This window comes from Lemur catta, chromosome 22 (assembly GCF_020740605.2).
Source record: "Lemur catta isolate mLemCat1 chromosome 22, mLemCat1.pri, whole genome shotgun sequence".
NCBI lineage: Eukaryota > Metazoa > Chordata > Mammalia > Primates > Lemuridae > Lemur > Lemur catta.
In genome coordinates this window covers 28,081,309-28,101,479 of record NC_059149.1, presented here as the reverse complement: position 1 = coordinate 28,101,479, position 20,171 = coordinate 28,081,309, and the positions used below count along the sequence as shown (strand labels likewise).

The 20,171-nt window shown below is 54.1% G+C and overlaps 1 protein-coding gene and 1 long non-coding RNA gene across 2 annotated transcripts; one reads left to right on the top strand and one right to left on the bottom strand.

The window, feature by feature from the left end:
* Positions 1–247: 247 nt before the first annotated feature.
* On the bottom strand, positions 248–16,213 carry XKR5 (XK related 5). The gene is made up of 7 exons (XM_045535641.1): positions 16,143–16,213; positions 13,724–13,907; positions 11,316–11,500; positions 10,185–10,394; positions 8,482–8,651; positions 4,358–4,469; positions 248–2,297 (listed from the first exon to the last, which is right to left on the bottom strand). The coding sequence occupies exons 1-7, from the start codon at positions 16,198–16,200 to the stop codon at positions 1,207–1,209; spliced, it is 2,010 nt and encodes a 669-aa protein (XP_045391597.1). The 5' UTR covers positions 16,201–16,213; the 3' UTR covers positions 248–1,206.
* Positions 2,141–9,112, top strand: LOC123626569. Its single transcript, XR_006730907.1, has 3 exons — positions 2,141–2,323; positions 6,414–6,720; positions 7,394–9,112. It is a non-coding gene; the product is annotated as an uncharacterized LOC123626569 (long non-coding RNA).
* Positions 16,214–20,171: the final 3,958 nt, after the last annotated feature.

The window sequence follows — 20,171 nt, the reverse complement described above, 5'->3', positions numbered from 1 at the left end:
CGGGAGTACAGGTCTTTTATATTTTTTTTTATTTTTTTTTAGCTCTTTATCGCAACCAAGCGTTAAGCAAGCAAGCCTTGTATACAAAAGCGGACTTTGGCTGTTAGCTATAAGTTAAGCAAGCAGGCCTTGTATACAAAAGCGGACTTTGGCTATTAGCTATAAATTAAGCAAGCAGGCCTTGTATACAAAAGCGGACTTTGGCTATTAGCTATAAATTAAGCAAGCAAGCCTTGTATACAAAATCGGACTTTGGCTATTAGCTATAAGTTAAGCAAGCCATCACAGAATTAACTAAAATATTGTTTCAGTCCTGTTCTACAGTGTGAGTGGAGGGTGAACAGGTGGCAGTGAGAGGGCCAATCTGGGCACTGCTTGCTGAGACCTGACTCCCGTGTCAGCTTTCCCTCCTGGGGGCTCACTGTCTAGGGACAGAGGAGGCCAGCCCTGACGTGCTGATGTCAGTCGGTCAGATGGGACATCAGCTGACTGGATGAGCTTAAATCATGGACAGTGTCTTACATGGAATGCAGGAGGGCGTGAACTTTGGACACGAAGAAAGTGGGGTGTATGGTGGTGTGGGGAGCTGGTGGAGAGTGCTGGCTGGCGGCCTGCAGGGAGTGCTGTGCATGGGACAGGAAAGCCTCACGTCAGCTCTGCCTGGGAGATCGGGGCTCTCAAAATGGCACCTGCATTTGCAGTTCTGTTGAGGATTGCAAGCACATGGTGCTCTAGAAAGAGTTCACATTATCTTATGATGAGATTTCATAAAATGACGCAGTTAGAACGCCTTTTTTTTAAAAAAAGAGATTAATATCCACTTAATGTCAGGAAAAGCTAGTTGTAACAAGAACCCAGAATAAAATGGAGTCTGGGTTTTACCTTTGAGTTTCCTAGAAGCCGCAGCAAAAAGATGCAATAGGGATCATTATTGTTCATAAAAGCAGGTGACTTTGACAGAAGTCTTTTCTCCCCCTCCCCTCTGTGTTAGTCTCTCCTCTGCGCGTGTGTGCGCCATGTGATGTTCACAGGGACCTTGGAAATCATACAGTCCTGTTCCCTTATTTGTCAGGTGTGCAGGTGGAGACTGAGAGGGGAAGGGGATGCGCCCGAGGGCAGAGGTGTCACAGGTGGGATTTCTCTCGTCACTAGACCCAGTGACCGGCATGATTTGCCGGCCTGTGGTCTTATCCCACATGACCGTAGTCAGATGAAGAAACTGGAGTCTTGTTTCGTCTTTTCTGTGCCGCTGCAGTCCCTCTGGAGGGACTCAGACTTAGGGGTGGACGTGAGGCAGGGCTCATCGGCAGGTCTCCTCTTTGGCAGTGACATCCGCGGGCCCACGGTGGCATGACAATTCAAGTCCCCTGTGGGCTCCTGACTCTCCCCGTGCTCTGAGCTACCCAGGGCTCGCCCAGTGGAGTCTGCACTGGGACAGGAGCCTCTGCATGGGCCCGGGCCGAGGATGGGGCTGATGTTGGCCATGGTGACAGGAAAGGGCTTAGTGACAGGCCGAGGCCACACAGGTGGGGCAGGGCTGCCCTTGCCCAGTCTCCTCCCAGAGTGGGCCCTCTGCGGAGTAGCTGGCCTGCCTTCTTGGTGTGGGGACGTGGCCACTTCCGCGGTGGCACTGAAGTACAACGTGGAGCTCTCCTGCCCTTCCCCCGCCCTGGGCTGCCCACTGGGTCCCGGCCCCTGTGCGGCAGGAATGGCCCCCTCCTCCGGGGGAGTCCCTTTGTCCTGAAGATCGCTGGCAAAAGAGACGTAACTTGAGGTTTCCAAAAGGCCAGGGTCTGCTTTAGGGACACCTTCAACCTCAGAGCCTTTCCCCAAGGTTGGGGGGTCAGGGGGTGAGGATGGGGGCTCTTGCTGGGAAGAGAGGGGCTTCCTCTGCACACTGTGGTGTTGACCGAGCCCCCAAGGGCAGCCAGGACTGTCGTCTCCAAAGGCTGCGTTGATCTTGGACACGTTTCCTGTTTTTAGGGCAAGTTTCACCAACAGCCAGTGGTGGTGACTGAGGAGAGAGGCCTCCTCGGCATCGCGGCTCCCCGGCCCGGCCTCGGGAGGGCCCAGCTGTGGGCTGGGGGGCTTCGCCAGGGCTGTTGGCCCATAACCTTCCCCTTGGCATGAGACCGAGCTCTGGGCTCTTCCGGCTGCCAGAGCCGCGGCCCGGGGAGAAGATTCTCTCTCTGCCGTATCATCCACTGCAGGGCCCCAGGATGTCCGCACCAGGCCCTGCCGGATGGCCGTGGATTTTGGATGTAGGAGGCTGTAATGGACGACCAGCGACACGCTGCCTGAGAAAGAAAACAAGGAGCACAAGGTTATGTTCTTTGATGTCCTGTGTCCTCCCCGTGGCTTGCAGAGTTGCAGGTTCTGAGCCTTTTGAGTAGAACAACATAATTTGGGATCCAAATTAGGTCTCCTGTTGGAGCCTCAGAAATGGATATTTGGGGAGAATTTAGTTAGGCTCCAGCTTCTATAAACTGCAAACCTTTCTAAACCTAAACAGGTGATAACACAGCTTGAATCCCGTTGGTTCTACACCTTCTTCCTTGAGGGCAGCTCCAATCGAGCGCTCTAGATGTGTTTGCATGTGTGTGTGTGTGATGTGTGGTAGAAATGTAAATTCTGCTTTCAGGCAGCTGAATCAAACACTGAGAGTTCAGCCGTCAACACGCTGGCTGACGGGCTCCAGAGCTGGGGTGGGGGAGGAGGTAAGAAATAACCTTGAAAACAAGCAAGACCCACGCAGACGTTAATCGTTCTCATCAAAAACCCCATATCAAGAAATTTCCATGAACAACAACAACACCACTTCCTTTGTGCATAAACATCTTAATCACATTGTTGTCAGTGTATTTGGGTCAGAAGTGTTGACTGCTGCAATAATTTCTTTAGCAGAGCGTTCCAGTAAGCCTCCCACGTTATTTCCAGTTTCCTGTTGTACTGGATGAAGTGCCTGGTTTCAGGGTGCTCATTATAAATGGCACAAGACCTGAAATAATATCTGCCGGGGCCAGGAGACCGAGATGAGACAGCGCTAGCAGGACCCGGAAGGACGACCTCCGCTGCTTTGCTCGGGTGCTCGGGTTTGGGGGTGGTGAGGCCTGGAAGGCACCTGGCTGGGCTCGAGCCCAGCAATGGGGACAGAACTCCTGTGTGTTCAGTGCTGCCTCTGCAGCAGGCCTTGCTCAGACAATCTCTGCACAGTTTTGAATTCTCAAAACTGCCTGGTGAGGGACATAGTGTCACCCTTTTACAACGAACCACCCCAGGCCAGGAAAGACGAACCAAGGCTCCGCCCACAGAAGCCCAAGCACACGTACGTACGCAGTGGAAACGGACTTCCCCAGAGGCCCTGTCCTTTGCAGGTTATTGGCTGTAGCCCCAGGTTGGCATGCAGTAGGTGCTCAATAGGGGCAGGAGGTCCTTGGACTATAATTGGTGAGTGATCTGCTGAGGATCCCCAGGCCCCCCTGGGGCCACGGCGTGCCGGGAGAGGCTGGCTCCAGCCTGAAGGCCCACCCTCCCGCCACGGCGCCCCCTCACCACCTCCTGCGTGCCGTGGGTCATGCCGAGAGTGACAACACCTCTCTGGAGCAAAACTGGGTGGGAAACCAGTGCGGCAGTTCCCAGGAGCGTGCCGCCTTGTAGGAACGGTGTCAGGCATGGCGTGAGTTGCGCAGGGCTGGCCTGGACGGACCCACCACAAGCCTGCGGAAGGAGGTGGCACGGAGCCCGCTGTGCTGGGAGAGCTTTTATGCTGCGGGTGTAGGAGAGGAACACTGTGCTGAGCTCACACGATCCGGGAGGCAAGGCCAGCACCGTGGGCATGGCATAGACCTTAGTGCCATCCACTCGTAAAAGGTGGTGGTCGCCTAGGGCTGCCAGGCGCCGCGCCGATGCCCCCGTCGGAGCTGGGTTTGAATCCCAGCTCTGCCACCTACAAACCGTCTGGTCTTTTGGAGGCTTAACCTCCTCTGTGTCTCAAGTCTACATTGGGGATATGACAGTGCCCACCTCCCAGGTGCGTGTGGACGTGTGGCTTGGGCGCTGTGTCAGGAAGTGGGAAGTCATGTCCTTGACCCTGCAGGGAGCTCCAGGGAGGGAGCCCCGTGCACGAGACACTTTGGGTAGAGGTAGAAAACCCAGCTGGCTTGAGGCTCCGTGCACAGCCGTGCAAGGCAGCCACGGCAGAGCTCAGTGGCTCGTGCCTGGTGGGGACAGCCTCGCCGGCCACCGAGCTCCGTCCCTCGATCTCCAGCTCACCCGTCTGAGTTCGGTTTCCTGCCCTTTGAGTAAGAAAACAGACTGGGGAGAGTGACAGGGGTAAGAAGGCAACGCCAGGTCTTACCAACGAGAAAGCCAGACAGGACCCCCGCTATGGTGCACAGGCTGGTCCACGATGCCCCCTGGAGGAAGTCCGTGGCCAGCAGCAGAAGGATGACATTCTCCAGCAGCATCACCTGTGGGACAGAGGGGAGTCACCCCACCTGGACAGGTGCACGTGGCCCTGCGAGTCCAGTGCTGTCCCCTTCAGTCCCCCTCTGTCTTCGGAGGCCACGGGGATGCCCAGGCTGGCCGGGCCCTCCCAGAAGAGGGCCACAGTCCCAGTGAGACCGTGTCTGGCACACACAGAGTCTCTGTTCTCAGTTCATTAAACTGTCTGCAGAATCACAAATGCCCAGGACACGTAAGGGCCCCGCTCAAAGGTGGCGGCTTCCTTCCACCAGCCACGCTGGGCTGGGAGAGGACGCCTTAGTTTCTACTTTATCTACTTCATCCCTCCTCGTGCTAACTGCTGGCACGTGTTAGTGTGATAACACAACCATTAAATGTCTCTGCGGAGCTCATGGTGCCACTGAATGCCAGGGAGCTGGAGTCACACACTTGCACAACTCAGAATTTGTTTTCCCTTCAAGTATTTGCCGCTCTGAAGGCAAATCTGCCGTGTGACCACCAGGTGGCAGCAGGGAGACACCGCCCCCTCAGCTCTCGCGGAAAAGGCTCTGCACGCACACCCAGGCCGGCTTGTTGCTGATAACTCTGGTTTCCAACGTTTAAGTATAAAAATATATTTCTTTACTAAAATAAGTAAATGAACTTGACACAACTCAAAGATGTATTTAAATACTCTATATGAGACGTAAACAAGACCCTAAATTATAATACCGATTTGCTGAAAGCCTTCAAAAGACTTACCACAGCAATTCCTTGGCTTCATTTTAACTCTGGACAATTCAAATACGGAGCGCAGTATGAACGTACGAGAGGCTGCCTGGTAGTCCTAAGAATGCCCCTCTCCACATCCCTCTGCACATCTGCCTATTTCTGTACCAAATGGCATCGCCCGGCAGCTCCGCACGGAGACCCTGGAGTCTCCACTCCGTAACCAGCTGCATCCCGCCAGCTGTCTGGTTCTGTGGGTTCAAATTCTGAAGTTTGTCCCGACCCCACCACCTTTTCCCTGTCTTTCCTGCCAAAATGTCAGCTGTTCCTGACGATTTTATTACTGTCCCCAAGATCTAAAGTTGCCAACAGGGAAGCCAGAGGAGAGAAACAAGTCCCTGCACAGAACCTTAGGGGGAAAAAGCTCCCTACGTTTGTCCAGTGAATCAAAGAATGACTCTAGAGGTCACTGCTTTGGCCTGGGGACATATTAATATTTTCATTCCTTAAGCAAAGCCATTGAGCCCTTAAAAACCCAGACCTACTCCAGGACATCAGGCCATGCTCCTTAGGAGGGGGAGTCCCTTCTGGAGTTAAAAAAAAAAAAAAGAGCAGAGTGGCATTAACTCTTTCTCTGCCGACAGAATACAGTTTACCTAAAAGGCGTCACTTCCCGTCGGGGCAGAGCTCACCAGGGACAGAAACGCCCGTCAGCAGGTGGAGAGTCCTTCCGAGGACAACGCAGGCAGGGTCCCCGGGCCCTTGTTGAGCTGCGTCCGGGAGAGGCCTGGACTGGAAGATGGAAGGCCTTGGCCATGTCACCATCAGCCATGTCACCTGGACGTGCCACCTCCCCCTCTGTGGGTCGAGCTCCTCAGCACTAACGGGGGTCCTCCCAGCCCTGTGTCCTCAGGACACCACGAGAGTCTGTCTGTCACACTGAAGATGCACTAGAGATGTTCCCTCACCTGACCTCACGCCTTCTCCTGGTGGGAGCAGCTTGGGGACACTGAGTGAAGATGGGCAGGTGCAGAGCGAGGGAGCCCCGTCTGCCAAGGGCCCCGTGCACGTGAGCGCGGGGTCCCCTGGGCCCACAGGGTCCTGTCGACACTGCCAGAAGGTCTGAGCCCAGACCTGTGGCCCCTTGAGGCCGGGGAGGTCCCTTTCCTCTACACTTTTCTCATCTCCATTCCTGGCCCTGTGTATCTCTGACCGCTGTTTTCATCTTTTCTTTCCTTTAGAAAGTGCACTGCCTTGTTGCAGCCGGCCCGTTAAGCCGTGTCAAACCTCCCTGACACCGTGAAGGGAACGCACGAACGAACAGACAAGTGATCCTCACACGGCCACCGAGGGCTGGGTATTGGGATTATCCCTTCACAAACACGCAAACAGAGGTCCCCAGAGACCCCCCAGCTATCCAGTGACGCTGTCGGGATTTCACGTGAAGCCTGTGCTGTGTGACCCTCTATCCGTGGCACCCACGTGCGTGGGAAGGAAACACAAGCAGGGCCTGCCCCCCGGGTGGGACCCAGGACTGACAGGGCCCAGGTGAGGGGCGGCCCGGCCGGCCGGCATTCCCCTCACTCATTACCGTCTGCTGCAAACCTGGGCGCTACTGTTTGTAGAGAACAGGGGCTTCCAAATGCTTCTGGGAGGCCAGTTTAAACCTCACGCTGTCATTTGCTCCCCACCTGCCCCCCATGGGTCCAGAGCAGGTGGGCGAGGCTTGGTGGCCCTGGGCTGGGGGTTCCGGGTGTGCACCTGCTGCTGCTTTTTCCAGGAGCCCCACGGGGCCCGGGCCCCACCAGCCTCTTCCCGTGTGCTGCTGTCCCGAGGGCCGGGGCTGGCGGGGAGGGTCCCGGCACCCTCAACAGAAGGCAGTGCTTTCGGACACACCACGGGGCACAGCTCAGGGGACTCAGGCATCTGGCAGGTCCCACATGGGGGGGGGGTGCACTGGTGCATCCTCCACGTGACCAACACGAGCAGATGCGGCAGTGGGCACATCAACCTCCCCCTGAGCTCCTGCTCACCTGGGCGTGGGCAGGCGGGGCCCACCTAGGAATAAGCCGCTTCTGCAAATGGACGAGAAAATCCACGTTCCATTTTGTTCGTGTGGGTCACGTGGGCTGGGAGGCTGCTCTGCACGACCTGGGACCTGTCATGCATGAACACCCCCCTCCCCCCCCACGGTGACAGGCGTATTATTCTCGGTTTTCAGGTGTCCTGTGAGGCCGCCTGGCTCCCCTGCCCACGGGGTCAACGAGCTACACGGGTCCTGAAAACGGCAGGTGGCCTGGACGCTCCCTGTCCCTGGCCCAGAGCTACCTTCCTGCCTGTCTCCATCCTGGGTGTCACCTCCCCCGGCAGGTCTCCTCACCTGTCACCTCAATAGTGGCTGCTGCTCACGGCTATGCTGTGCTGGCCACTCACGTGTATTATCTTCTCTGATCCCCACGAGGGCCCTGCAGAGCAGGTGGGTCCTATTTAATCTTCGCAGGAACACCGAGAGGTAGACGACTTACTCTTAACGAGCCGATGAAAACACAGGTTTAGAGAGTTTAAATCCTTGGCCAGAGTTAGTAGCAGCAGCCGGCACAACTGGGGTCCAGGGCGAAGTCGTCTGACTCCAAAATCCACCCACCTGCCTGTGTTTTCTCTGCTTTGCTCGTCACAACTGGTTCGGCTCATACCCTCCAGCCGGACGTGTCTCGGGCTACCTTGCCGGGCACTGGCGGGGCGGGTGCTCCTGAGCCCAAACGTTTCTCTCTCCTGGCATCGAGCCTCATTCTGCCTTAGTTTTTGGTTATTTGGGTACTTAGACTTACCAAATATTATGAATTTTTAAAAAAAAATGCGTAGAAATCTCCTCTGCTGGACTAGAAGCAACCTGGAGACAGGCATTAGGCCACCTGTGTGCTTCTCACACCACCTAGGACCACGCCTGGACCTCGGGGCACACAAGGAGTGAGAACTGCGGTGACCAGCGAGGACACTAGTGTGACATAACACAGGGCAACTGTGATGACAGCAGATGAGCTGATGCAGAGACGACGTCACCAAACACACCACGTTGCCAGCCACTGTGTGGCAACAGCTGATGGCAGGTTCCTATTCTCAAAGCCCGTCGTCTCCATTCAAGGCTGTAATTCCTTCTAGAATATTTTCTAAAACTAGCCTGTTCCTTCTTCTCTAGGTATGCACGCACCAGTGCACACGCATGCACACCCACACACACACACACACACGCACTACATGCTCTGTGTGCCATAAAAGTCAGGATTAAAGAGAACTGCCATTGCCACTTGCCAGGTAGAACGTGACCATCCTGTTTCTGGAAGGGCTGTCCCACAGGTTGAGGTAGCAGAGGATGTACACGGCCCCCACGAGCAGGTTGAACAGCCTCCAGTGGCAGGTGCTGTCGACAATGTCACTCTGCTGGGCCACGAGCCAGAAGGTCATCACCAGCCAGTGGACACCTGGAGAGAGGTGGCGGTCAGGGTCCCCGTGGGGACACGCGTGGAGTGAGGCAAGGACACAGAGACCAGGGCTAGAAGCTCTCTTCTCTGCTCCAACCGCATCCTGCTCAGCATCTAAGAAGAGACGTCAAAACCCAGAAGAGATTCGGGGGACACAGAAAACCCACCCAGTTTACCTTTGCACAAATTATCCCACTTGACCCCCATAAAGGGCATTTGACCTGATGTGAAGATGAGAGAGAACAAAGGCCAGCTTCAGCAATGCTGACCAAATATTAATATTACAGACTTATGCCCTTTTAGTTCCAGAATGTATTTAATGAAGCAGTTATAAAACTGTCCACTCTTTTTCAATTGTTACTACAGTACCTAAAAACCTCCACACCCAAAGGAAAGAACTCTACGGGGTCCGGCTATAATTTTTATTTCTATATTTTAAAATAAATAATATCATTCTGGAATTCTAGCTGAGTTTTGAAAAAGGAGAAAAAATTAGTTAATCTCTCTTTAGGAGCATAGTTGTTTTTTTTTTTAAATTCTCTTCTCTGCCAATCACTGTATTTAATGTTTGCTCTAGGCCCAAGCGCCCAATATTTCTCAATGTCTCCAGTTGTCTTAAAACAAGAGTACACTGTTCCTTCTTGCAGAGTATATTCACTGGTGACAGAGAAGATAGTTAGCCTTGGCAGGAACACAAGGCCCTATTCAGGGAGCCGCACAGCCAGACAGACTTCTGTCATCACCGCGCGTATCTGTGTGCAGCTAGACTGGGGGAGGAGCAGGCGGGGGTTCAGGGGAGCTGTCCTATAAGAGTCAGCATTCCCAGGAAATGGTGCACTTTTGGAGGCTATGAGCAGTATCACTATATACTGTATATTTCTGTACTGCGTAAGGGCAGTGGGACCCTGTACCTCCCTCCTGTTTGAGTGACAGCTTTGCTACAGAAAAGATTTCAGCCTACGGCACAGAACAGTCTTTGGGGCAGTCCCACGCTGCAGGGTTACCTGGGCTTTGAGGGCTGGGATGTGTACGGCAGCGTCTCTCCAAGACAGCAGCACATATTCCTGCTCGCCCTGGGCGCTTACTGCCCGGGAGCTGGAGTCTGCTCCACCGCGCTCTTGAATCTGGGCTGGCCGAGACTGCTTTGGCCTGCTTTGGCCGGTAGGCTACACAGGAGCAGTGCAGGGCCAGTTCCGGGCCTGTTTTTTAAGACTGGCAGATTCTACTTCTTCTCTCTTAGAATTCTCAGCTGGTAAGTACGAGCCCAGGCTACGTTGCCGTGGGAGGACCACGAGGTGCCCGACACGGAGAGAAGGCGCCGTCTATACATCCAGCCCCGTCAAGCCTCCCCGTGAATCCGGACACCTGCTACCCGGCTGCAACCGCTGAGGCCCCCGAGCAAGAACCACTCAGCAGAGCCCAGCCAGGCCCCGAGAACTGGGTGGATGGTCGTACGTGGTTATGTTTAAGGCACTCAGCTCTGGGGTGGTTTGTTTCACAGCAATAGATGCCCCGAGTGTCAGCTCAGCTTACCTCCAACAACCAGCACCCAGACGTGGTAGGCCTTGTAGAACAGCACCAGGCTCAGCACACGGGTCCCCAGCATGCCCATCCTCCAGAGCTGCTGGCACAAGAGGGCAGCCCACGGCGTGGCCAGGGCCCCCGGCTTCACGCAGTCCATGAAACGACCGTAGGACACCAGGGCCCAGGACAGAGCGGACCAGGAAAACAGGGCGCTTACCCCTGCGAAGGAAGCGGAAAGACACGGGATGCGCTGAAGGTTCCAAAGCCACGACCCCACGTGAAGAGTCATTCATGGCACTTCTTTAGTGGGACGTGTAACCTCTTATTAAAACCTGGCTCCACGGAGGGTGTCACTAACCAAGCACCCCGACTGCTGGTAGCCTGAGGGCTCTGGGTATGAATGCACACGTCTGTACGCGGGAAGGAGGAGGACCCTCGGGGGATTTCAGTGCGCGACGCACCCGGACGGCGCTCTTGCCCGGCAAACGGCCTGGGCTCTTCCTTTCTGTGCCCTTTAAGAAAAGTGTCCCAGGGCCTGGTCCTCTAAGCCCTCCGCTCCAAGCTCTGTTTATAACCAAGCACATCCTACAGGACTCTGAATACAGTCCCATCCGAAATATATTAAATACTTTGCTGTTCGATCCGTATGAAGAAGGTTTAATAAAAGAGCTAAAACCAGAACAGCAGACGGCGTCAGGCCCTTTGATAACCTGGGTGGGAGGCTAGTCCGGTCCCATATTTTAAGCATTTAACTGATGCGTATCCAACTGGGGACACCCAGCAGAGAGGGCAGGGGCGAGAAAAGAGGGGAAGGAACGGCAGGGACCGGAGGGGAGCAAGAACCAACAGAGACAGAGAGAGAGAGAGAGAGAACGAGTGTGGAAGCCCGGGAGAGTGAGAGCCGGAAACACACATTGGCCGGGGCCGAGGAGCTCTGTTTCCCCGCGGCGGTCGCGGTGGCAGCCTCTGGCTGCGCTGAGAGCCGTTCTAGGGACTGAGGATACAGGAAGACCAGATGCATCGGTTTTACTGAGATGCCGTCTGCCCGAGGGATTTCCGGGGTTAGTTTTGATCATGCACAATTACTGTCTTACGGACTGACTTCAGAGCCTCAGACAGCTGTGCTCTGCGGCGACTCACCAGGCACGACGTCCGTGAGGTCTGAGGCCAGAAAGGCGTAGGTCTGCAGCAGCAGGTGGGGCCCGGCCTGCAGCAGGGCCTCCAGCAGGCGCAGGGCGGACAGGTCGGCCTCCTGCAGCCGCAGCGGGCCCGGGCGCGGCGCCTCCCGCCCCTTCCGCAGCGCGGTCCGAGCGGCGTCCCAGTGGCTACAGAGCAAAGGGCACCGTCACACCCCTTCTGTCAGAGATACGCCGCATTCTAACCACCCCATGTCCTTACCAGAGTCACCTGGAGACACCAAGCAGGCTGCTGCATGTGGCTGGGAAATCCCCATCCATTCTGATGCAAGTCAGGCTTGTGCAAAACACAGCTGTTTTGGGTCCCCCTACCGGCGCTCTTGCCAAACTGCAATTTGCAAAACTGGATTTGCTTAAAAACATGACCCTCCTCCTACCTGGTGGGTTTCTTTTGTGTGTGTCCCTGTGAGAACCCAATGTGCTAGGTTCAGAATGAAGAAAAGATCCACTGCTTTCTATTTCAAATTTCAAAGCTTTCCTCTAAGTAAGTAGATTTCTGGTTTTCTGGATTATTTTTAATCTCAGAAACACTGCAAACCATGTGGCTTCTTATGCCTGCAGGAGCTGTTATAAAGCGTAAAGCCAAATTTGCAGCCCACCCCTAATAATTGTACATTCCAGCTTTATCCTGTTTCCTAACATTTCGTCCCTTTCCCTGGCTCTTCTCACTTCTCCTCTTTTTCTTGTCTTTTAAAATTATGTGTATTTTTTTTAGTCACCTTAACTTTTTACTGAAAATAAGAATAGATCCTTGACTAGTTATTCCTAATTTCTAATTTCCACGTCTCTTCACTGATCCCTATTAGTTCTTTAATATATATCAGATTATTCCAATTAGTTTTTAAATACACACCAGGAAATCACAGCATCACCGAAGAAGCTTCTGGAGCACGAGGGGAAGAAAACATGTGCCCTCCACTGTCGGACACCTGGGGAAGGCAGGGGCTTAGATGGGGCAGGGGGGTCCCCACAGAGTCCCAGAAGGCAGATTCATCTGATGATTACTCAGGAAGCCCCTCCAAGTTACCGGCTTCCCTCTCATCCTGAGCTCTCGGATGTTTGCTTACTGTAGCCGACTCACTTTTTCAATCAGCTGTCTGTCCTCGAGGTCTCATACTTTCTGACTAGACAGTCAAAGCCGAGTAGAGACCCACAGCCCTTACGGACTTGCTGCAGGGCTGGGCGACCAGGGTAGGGGATGGAAATGGCAGCCAGCACTCAGGGGCGCCTCGAATCCTACAAGTCCGATGAAAAGACCCTTCTCTGCTTTCTGCCCGGTACCCAGGGTCTGGTCTTTTCCGAGGAACGGCACTGCTTGAACACAAAGTCCCAGCTTTCGGCAAAATGGCTGTGGTTGCAAATGGGACTCTGGTGCCTTTAGAGATTTAGGGTCCAACTCTGGGGGCCCAGTGAACCTGGAAGTGGTTGCTTGAGGTCTTTTCGGGAAGAGATTCTGAGACTCTACTGCGGGTGGGATGGCATCACTCCCTGCTAACACTGACTCTCTTCACGGGGCTCATACCTGAGGCTAATTTCAGCACCTCCAGAGAAAGCCTCGGGAACGGTGTGACGGCATAAACCCCAGAACACGGAACAGCACTTGGCAACGACTCCTCGAACAGCCCTCCAACCCTCTGGGTCTACAATTTAATAATCACTGGAGCAGCAGGGCTTTGCCGATCTGATCCCCAATTTTTTCTCCGTTTAAAAAAATTCCTATCAACCCCGTCGGAGTATGAGGTAGCTGAGAGCTGAAATGTGCCCTTGATGCAAACTCACCGCCATCTCTTCTGAGCTTCCTGTACCCAGATGCTCCAGGTGAAAACGAGCCTCACCTGCAGAGGGGCCGGCGGACCACGGGTCAGCATGCCAGGCCCCAGCCCCACCCCTGAATGCCTCTTTACAGAAAAGAACTGTTCCTGGCTTCCAGGTGATTTCTTCTTGCAACAAAAGCCTGAAACAAATGTCACCTGGCTGGCTTCACTGTCTAATCTGTGGGTAATTAAATCTATGCCACCTTCCTGGACTAAGAGAGCAGGTGTGTAACTGCAACTACCTTAAGCAAGTGGCTCTAAAGGCTCAGCCAACAAATGGAAACAGTAGAACAGAATTTGACTGAAGACAAGAAAAACCTGTAAGATCACAGCTGCATCCAGAAAGAGCCCCCTGGTTAAGAGATTCTCAAGGCAGCGCAGGCTGGATGAGGGGATGCCAATGTCAGAGAGGGGGGCTGAGAGCCTTCTCCCAGTCCCGAACTTTCAGGACCTTGAGGATGGAAGGCCCAGGGGCAGAAGAACCTCCTACTGCACACACACTCATGCTCCCGGGGCGAAAGGAGGCCGCTGTCCTTACCGCTTCCAGACGCCAAGCTGCAGGAGGTGCAGCGTCAGCAGCGAGCAGCGCCCTCGATGCCCGTCTGCTCGGAACCACAGGTAGCTCAGGCCCTGCACCAAGAAGCCGGGCAGGAAGACAGAGAGTGCCAGCCACCCCCACAGGCGCCGTCCCGTGGTGAAGTAGTAAACCACTGCGTAGAGGCCTGGGGAGAGAGTGGTGAGCGGGTTATTGGAAGGATGGCGTGAGACTGGGTAACTGCTCTGTAAATAGTTTCAAATTTTCTGCATATCTGATGTTTTTGACATCTTAAAAACCTTCCCAGCTGGGGAGACACTGCCCCTCCCAGGGCCAGCTAATTCTTTGAGGTAGCAAAGGGCCCAGACAGGAGCACGCCTTTGGTGTGCAAACTAACCTGTCCCCAGCCACACCTCCTGTGTCTGGCCGTAGCCCCAGGAGGCTGGCAACCAGGGACCACCCTTATGGCCCAAAGTCCGCTGGAACTATTCAAACTAGCCAGTTCTCAACTATTCACCCTGTCCTGCCTTTCCGAGGAAACCCCAGCAATGGCTCTCGCCTTAACCTTCCTGTCCTCGGCCTCCTGACTTCCCGGTGTCTTTCCTGCGTGGCCCTGCGTGGCGTGCCCTGCCTCTGTCCTGGGACCTGTGGGGCTGATAAACTCGGCTTTCCTGAGCCTCTCCTGTGTCTCCTTTTGTGACCACATCGGACTGACCAAATCATTAAAACAAAATGAAAATGAAACAGAAGTCACCAACCAGCACAGTGTCCCCACTGCCAGCAAGACTCTCGGCTCTAGGCAGCCCAGGGCGGGCAGAGCCGCAGGCAATGGCGACAGGCACGAGCTGAAACACAGGCTGGGGCTTTCCAGGGTGCTCAGACCAGACACCACAGTCTGTGCAAAGTTGCTGCAGGATTGTACACGACAATGCGTGCAAAGCACCCGGCACCCAGTACGTGCTCAAGGAATTAGAAACTTCTTTTTTTTTTTTTCTTGGATGATAGCAGGATAGAGTGACACAGTGGAGAGAATCCACACTCCCTAATCAATAAGTCAATCATACTGAACTGTCACTACCTGCCCCATATGTGCTACACTCTTGACACCGATTGTCACAGCTCATTCTGCGAGGTCGCCCTTGGCCATCTTTCACATGGGGGAGAACTCACTAGGGCCCCAACAACAACCCCATGGTGGTGCCACCCACTCCTGAGGACTGTATGCGGTTCAGTCATCCTTCCCCATGACTGTTAGGTGGGTTTTCCAACAGAGATGCTGTCAGTGGGTTCATGCGCACAAGCTGCGCCGCCCCGGGGTGCACCTGCGAACCCCGCAGCTCTGGACAAAGGGGTCAGGGCTCAGGCAGCCATTCTTGGTCCCCAGGCTCTGTCCAGCGCTCTAACCACCCTGAGCGTCCTGCCACACACTTGGCCCACCAGGGCCTCCAGGGCGCAGAAAGCCCTTGCAGGAGTCACCGCCCTGCCGGGCTGGAGAATGCTGGGGCCCCGGCCGTCCTGGGCTGGGAAGAAGGGGAGGACCCGTCCGCGGACCATCTGGGGTGGGTGTCGACACCCGGGGGTCCTGACTAGTCTCAGCCCCTCCCGGCCGGGGCGCCGGAGCTTGCAGCGCTTTGGGACCAACGTCCCGCCAGCACGCCTTGGGAACAGTGGGGCCGGCAGGGACACGGTGCAAACAACCAGTAAAGGTGGGAGCCGGCGCCCGGCGGTCCCAGAGGGCGTGCGTGCAGAGGAGGGGGCGCGAGGCATTTGGGGGTCTCGATTCTGGAGCCTCACTAAGGTCCCCTCCCCTCCTCCAGGGACCCGGCCCAGGAAGACACGCGCTTCCCCAGGGAGTCCGGCGGAAGGGGGCGGAGACACCCCGGCACCGAAAGAGTTACACGTTCAAATGAGAACGGCGCGAACCGCGGGGCCATCTTGCTGCGCCTCGGCCGGCCCCGTCCGAACCCCGAGGCGCTTGGCCCCCTCTTCCCGCCATCCCTCCTGCCCGCCGCGGAGTCCCCCTGGGCGGCCGGGGGCGGGGAGAGAGAAGGCGCAGCCAGACCCGCATTCGATGCATCCCGCAGCCACAACACTTTGCAAAACTCCTGCTGGAGGGAGGGGCGGGGTACACGACCGCGGCTCCGCGGGGCGGGGGGGGGGTCGTGCATTCGCAGTGGGGAGCCACGCGTCCGTGGGGGATCGTGCAGGGGTGGAGGAAGTCACGCATCCGCCGGACATCGTGCAGGGGCGGGGGGAGCCATGCATCCGCAGGGATCGTGCAGGGGTAGGGGAAGTCACGCATCCGCGGGGATCGTGCATCCATGGGCATCCGCTGCGGGCTGGGTGGGCGTGCAGGGCAGGTGGGGTGGGGGGTTGGAGGGTGGTTCCGCCCGCGTCCAGCCACTGGCGGCGCCGCACTCACGCGCGCTTTGCTCGGCCGCCTGCAGCGGGGCCGAGAGCCCCAGGAGCCCCGCGTGCATCCTCCGCGCCGGCCGCCGCCTGCGCCCGCCCCTTCCCCTGCCCGCGCCCCGCGCCGGGGAGGCTTCCGGCCCGAGCCCCGACCACGGGGGGCATCGCGGCCTGAGCCCAGCGCGCGTGTCTGCTTCTGGTTTATGCACGTTGCTCGCAGGGGAGGGAGGACCGCAGGGTCTCTGGCTCCGGGGCGGGGGGTGGGGGGGTGAGTGTGGGGGAGGGAGTCCCGCTCAGGCCGGGCCCCCTGATCTGGGCAGGAGCGATCCCTGACCGTGTAACCGCCCGGGAAGCGCTTGGTATGTGCGAGCGGTTAGTCCAGGTGTTTAAACTGTTCCCGCCTCTGGGGCGGCGGAAAACAAGCCTGGTAAACCACTAGTCAGAGCGAGTGTGCGTCTGGCTCTGTGCGGTTGGATTAGAACCTTTAACTGGGTGTTTTTGAAATCTTACGATTATGTGGCCAGAAAAACGGGGGGCACACGGGACCTGGCATCTTGGTCTGCATCTCACCCCCAAACCCACCCGGCCTCTGTCCTCACGAAAGCTTCGTCCAGATGGGCTGGAAGCTCCATCAAGATCCCCATTATGTGTAAGAAATAAATTTGCATATTGAAAAACCTTCTCTTAGGAGATGCATATTTATGCATCATATATATGAAGAATTATTCCGACATTTGTTCAAATGGCCAGGCAGACTTTAGATAGGACCATGGCCAAAGCCGCAGGGACCCCTGCAGTGGGGAGGGACACTGGGCTCAACTCCCGATACAACAAGGAAAGGGGGGTTTACAGCCCAGGCATGGGGTGTGGGATGGGAGGATGGAAAATTTCTAGGAGGAGACATAAGGCAGGAGGGGGATTTTGGCTCACCTGGCCAAGGTGATCAACCCCCCCCAGGGGTGGTGGGTGAGGAATTTTTTCAGATACTGAGGGTGACACCCAGGTGGGGAGTTCTGGTTAAACTGGCTAAAACTAGGCTCTAAGGCAGAGACCAGAGACCCAAGTTGAGCCTAGCTGAGCGGAAAGCTCAGAGGAGGCTGGCAGGGTTTGGTCCAGGAGAGGCTCTTTGTCCCACGTATTATCTGTCTGGTTTTCTTTGGATGGAAGAAACGATGCTTAATCGTGGTGATGGATGAAGCTGGGGGTCTTTGACTCCAGAAGCAGGCAGTTGGCAACCCTCCTTCCTTTCCAGAGGTCACCCCTGAGCCACCGGCATTGCCACTTTCTGTAGAATCTCACTGCATCGATCGCTCTGTGTCTGATTAGGTGGTGCACCCTCTCCTTGCCTACGAAATCCCTGCAGTAGAAACAGCTGCAGTTGAGGAATTTACCATCTTGAAGAAAAAAGCGTTCCCGGATCCAGGTGAACCTACAAAGCAAGCAAACCTATAAAACTCTTCAGGTTGATTTCCCTCTGCTAAAATAAAACCAGAGTTCGACGGCTTTGGTTCTTCCTTATGGTTTCAATGTGATTCTTATGAATGACTTTATTTCCTTGAAGATAATGTTTATCTATCCTGATAGGCTCCCCCTCCTCACCAGTTTTCTATTTACTTTTCAACTCGTTTCTTCTTATTATTAATATTTTGAGATGGGGGGTCTCACTCTGTTGCCTGGGCTAGAGTGCAGTGGCATCATCATAGCTCACTGCAACCTCCAACTCCTGGGCTCCAGCATCCTCCTGCTTCAGCCTCCTGAGTAGCTGGTACTACAGGTGCGCACCATCACGCCTGGGTGCTGTTTTTCTATTTTTTTTTTTTTTTTGTAGACACAGAGATCTCACTGTTGCTTAGGCTGGTCTTGAACTCCTGGCCTCAAGCCATCCTCCCATCTTGGCCTCCCAAAGTGCTAGGATTATGGGCCATGGGGTGGGATGAGAAGGGGGCCTGAACCATCTCATCCTGGTGGGGGCTTTCAGGAGTCTAAGGACCCTCCATTTTTCCTGGCCTTCCAGGTGGTTTTGGAAGTATATTTGTTCAAGGGAGGAAGATAGAAAACATTTTAGTTTTCAGTTTGATAGTTTGATTTACAGCTATTAAATATTAGTCACTTGGCCTATGTGTCTCTGTTTGCGTTCCTCCCAGAGTCTCCAAATATTTGTGGCGGGAGGCAGGGAAAACCGCTCACTCCTCCCGGGCCTGGCTGTGGTTTCCTGCCTCCGCCTGTTCAGGGGTACAGCCCTCCCCAAAGCCCGGGCGTTTCCTGAGGCTCCAAACCCGGGATCTTCTGTTCACATGAGCTGAAGGCCCTCGCTTTCCTTCTCCCTCCCATCAGCGCTGGCTCCTTCTGCAGGGCTGGCCTAGGGGAGGCGTGTTTCTGGCCCGATGCATTCATCGCTCACGGTTCATCTGCCCTCTGTACTTGGCTGGAAATTGTTAACAGATTGTGCAGGACTGTTTTGATCTTACCTTACCTAGCTTGACTCAGCTGTCGCCTCCCTGGCACTTTACGACGCACAGCAGCAAACCGTCCTTGCTGTGCCTTTGCTCCTGTGCTGTTTGTTGATCGCAATCTTCTCACCTGTTTGGCCGGCCGGACTCCTGGTCACTTCCAACATGCCTTCGCTGACCCCAGGGTCTTTCTCGCCCACAGTTGCTGTTTCCCATGCGTTCAAAAAACACTGACCATATTCCTATAATTGCATGTTCTGTATTATATTACAGCTTGAATTGCATTTCGAATTCCAATCTCACATCAGTAGGTGAATTCTTTGAGAAAAGCAATTCAAAAATTATTTTTCATTTTTTTGTGTCCTTGACACATAGTGGAGTTCAGTTCCTGGGATATATTAGACACTTACCCATGTTTGTGGAAAGCTTGTGATGTCTTACTTTCTAACGCTAAAATAACAGAAGAAAAAAATACATGTCATTTTTTTCAAACCTTAAATAGAATTTTTAAAAATCTTTGAAACAAATTTATGTTAATGATTTGGTCCGAACATTCAGGAGGCATATGTATTATGGACTAATTAGTTTGAATTTTTTCATTTTCTATTATAACAGCAGTCCATTTTATAACAAAAGTTACATATAAACAAGACATAAAAAGTACAAACTAGAGAGAAAAGTCTGATAAGTTCTACCACATTAAAATTAAGAATTGCCTTTATCCAGAAGACATCATAATGGAAGAGAAAACCAATTCAAAAGTGGAGGAAGATATTTTTACATATACAGTCTACCAAATGGTAGTATTCAGACAGCATTTTAAAAATTCTACCAATCAAAAAGAAAGATCTATATTGTTTCAAAAAGAAAGATGTATATCTATTTACATATATATATTTCTATATATCTTCATTCAGAGACATGAATTGGCTTTTCACAGAAGTTAGCACAAATATCTAATAAATATATGAGACACTCAACTTGAGTACTCAGGGAAATTTAAGGCACAATGACATTGCATCATTAGACGCCCATGAGGTTAGTAAAAATTAAAAATCTAATAATATCAAGCATTGGCGAGGAAAGGGCTATGTGTCTAGCCATACAAGCTTCAAAAACATGTAAAACCTACTAGGGCAGGGGTCCCCAACCTATGGCGAGTTGTATAATTATTTCATTGTATGTTACAATGTAATAAAAATAGAAGTAAAGTACACAATAAACGTAATGTGCTTGAATCATCCCGAAACTATCCACCAACCGCCCCACCACCCCTGTCCCCGGTTGGTGGAAAAATTGTCTTTATGGAAACAGTCCCTGGTGCCAAAAGAATTGGGGACCACTGTTGGAGGGAGATTCAGCGGAAGCCTAGGCAGGTCCCCAAAGGACAGCTCGTTCAAGGGCAGAGGCTGCCAGGCTGGGTGGTGCCCTGACGAGCCTGCACCACCACCTGTGGGGGCCAGAGACCCTGGTCCTTGGGGTTTCTCCTAGGTAGCGCCCCCGGACCTTTCACTCGGGAGGGCAAGTTTCCACTCCATACTCAACACTGTTTTAGCAATTTTCTCTGGTTTACTTTTTTCCGACACTTTCAA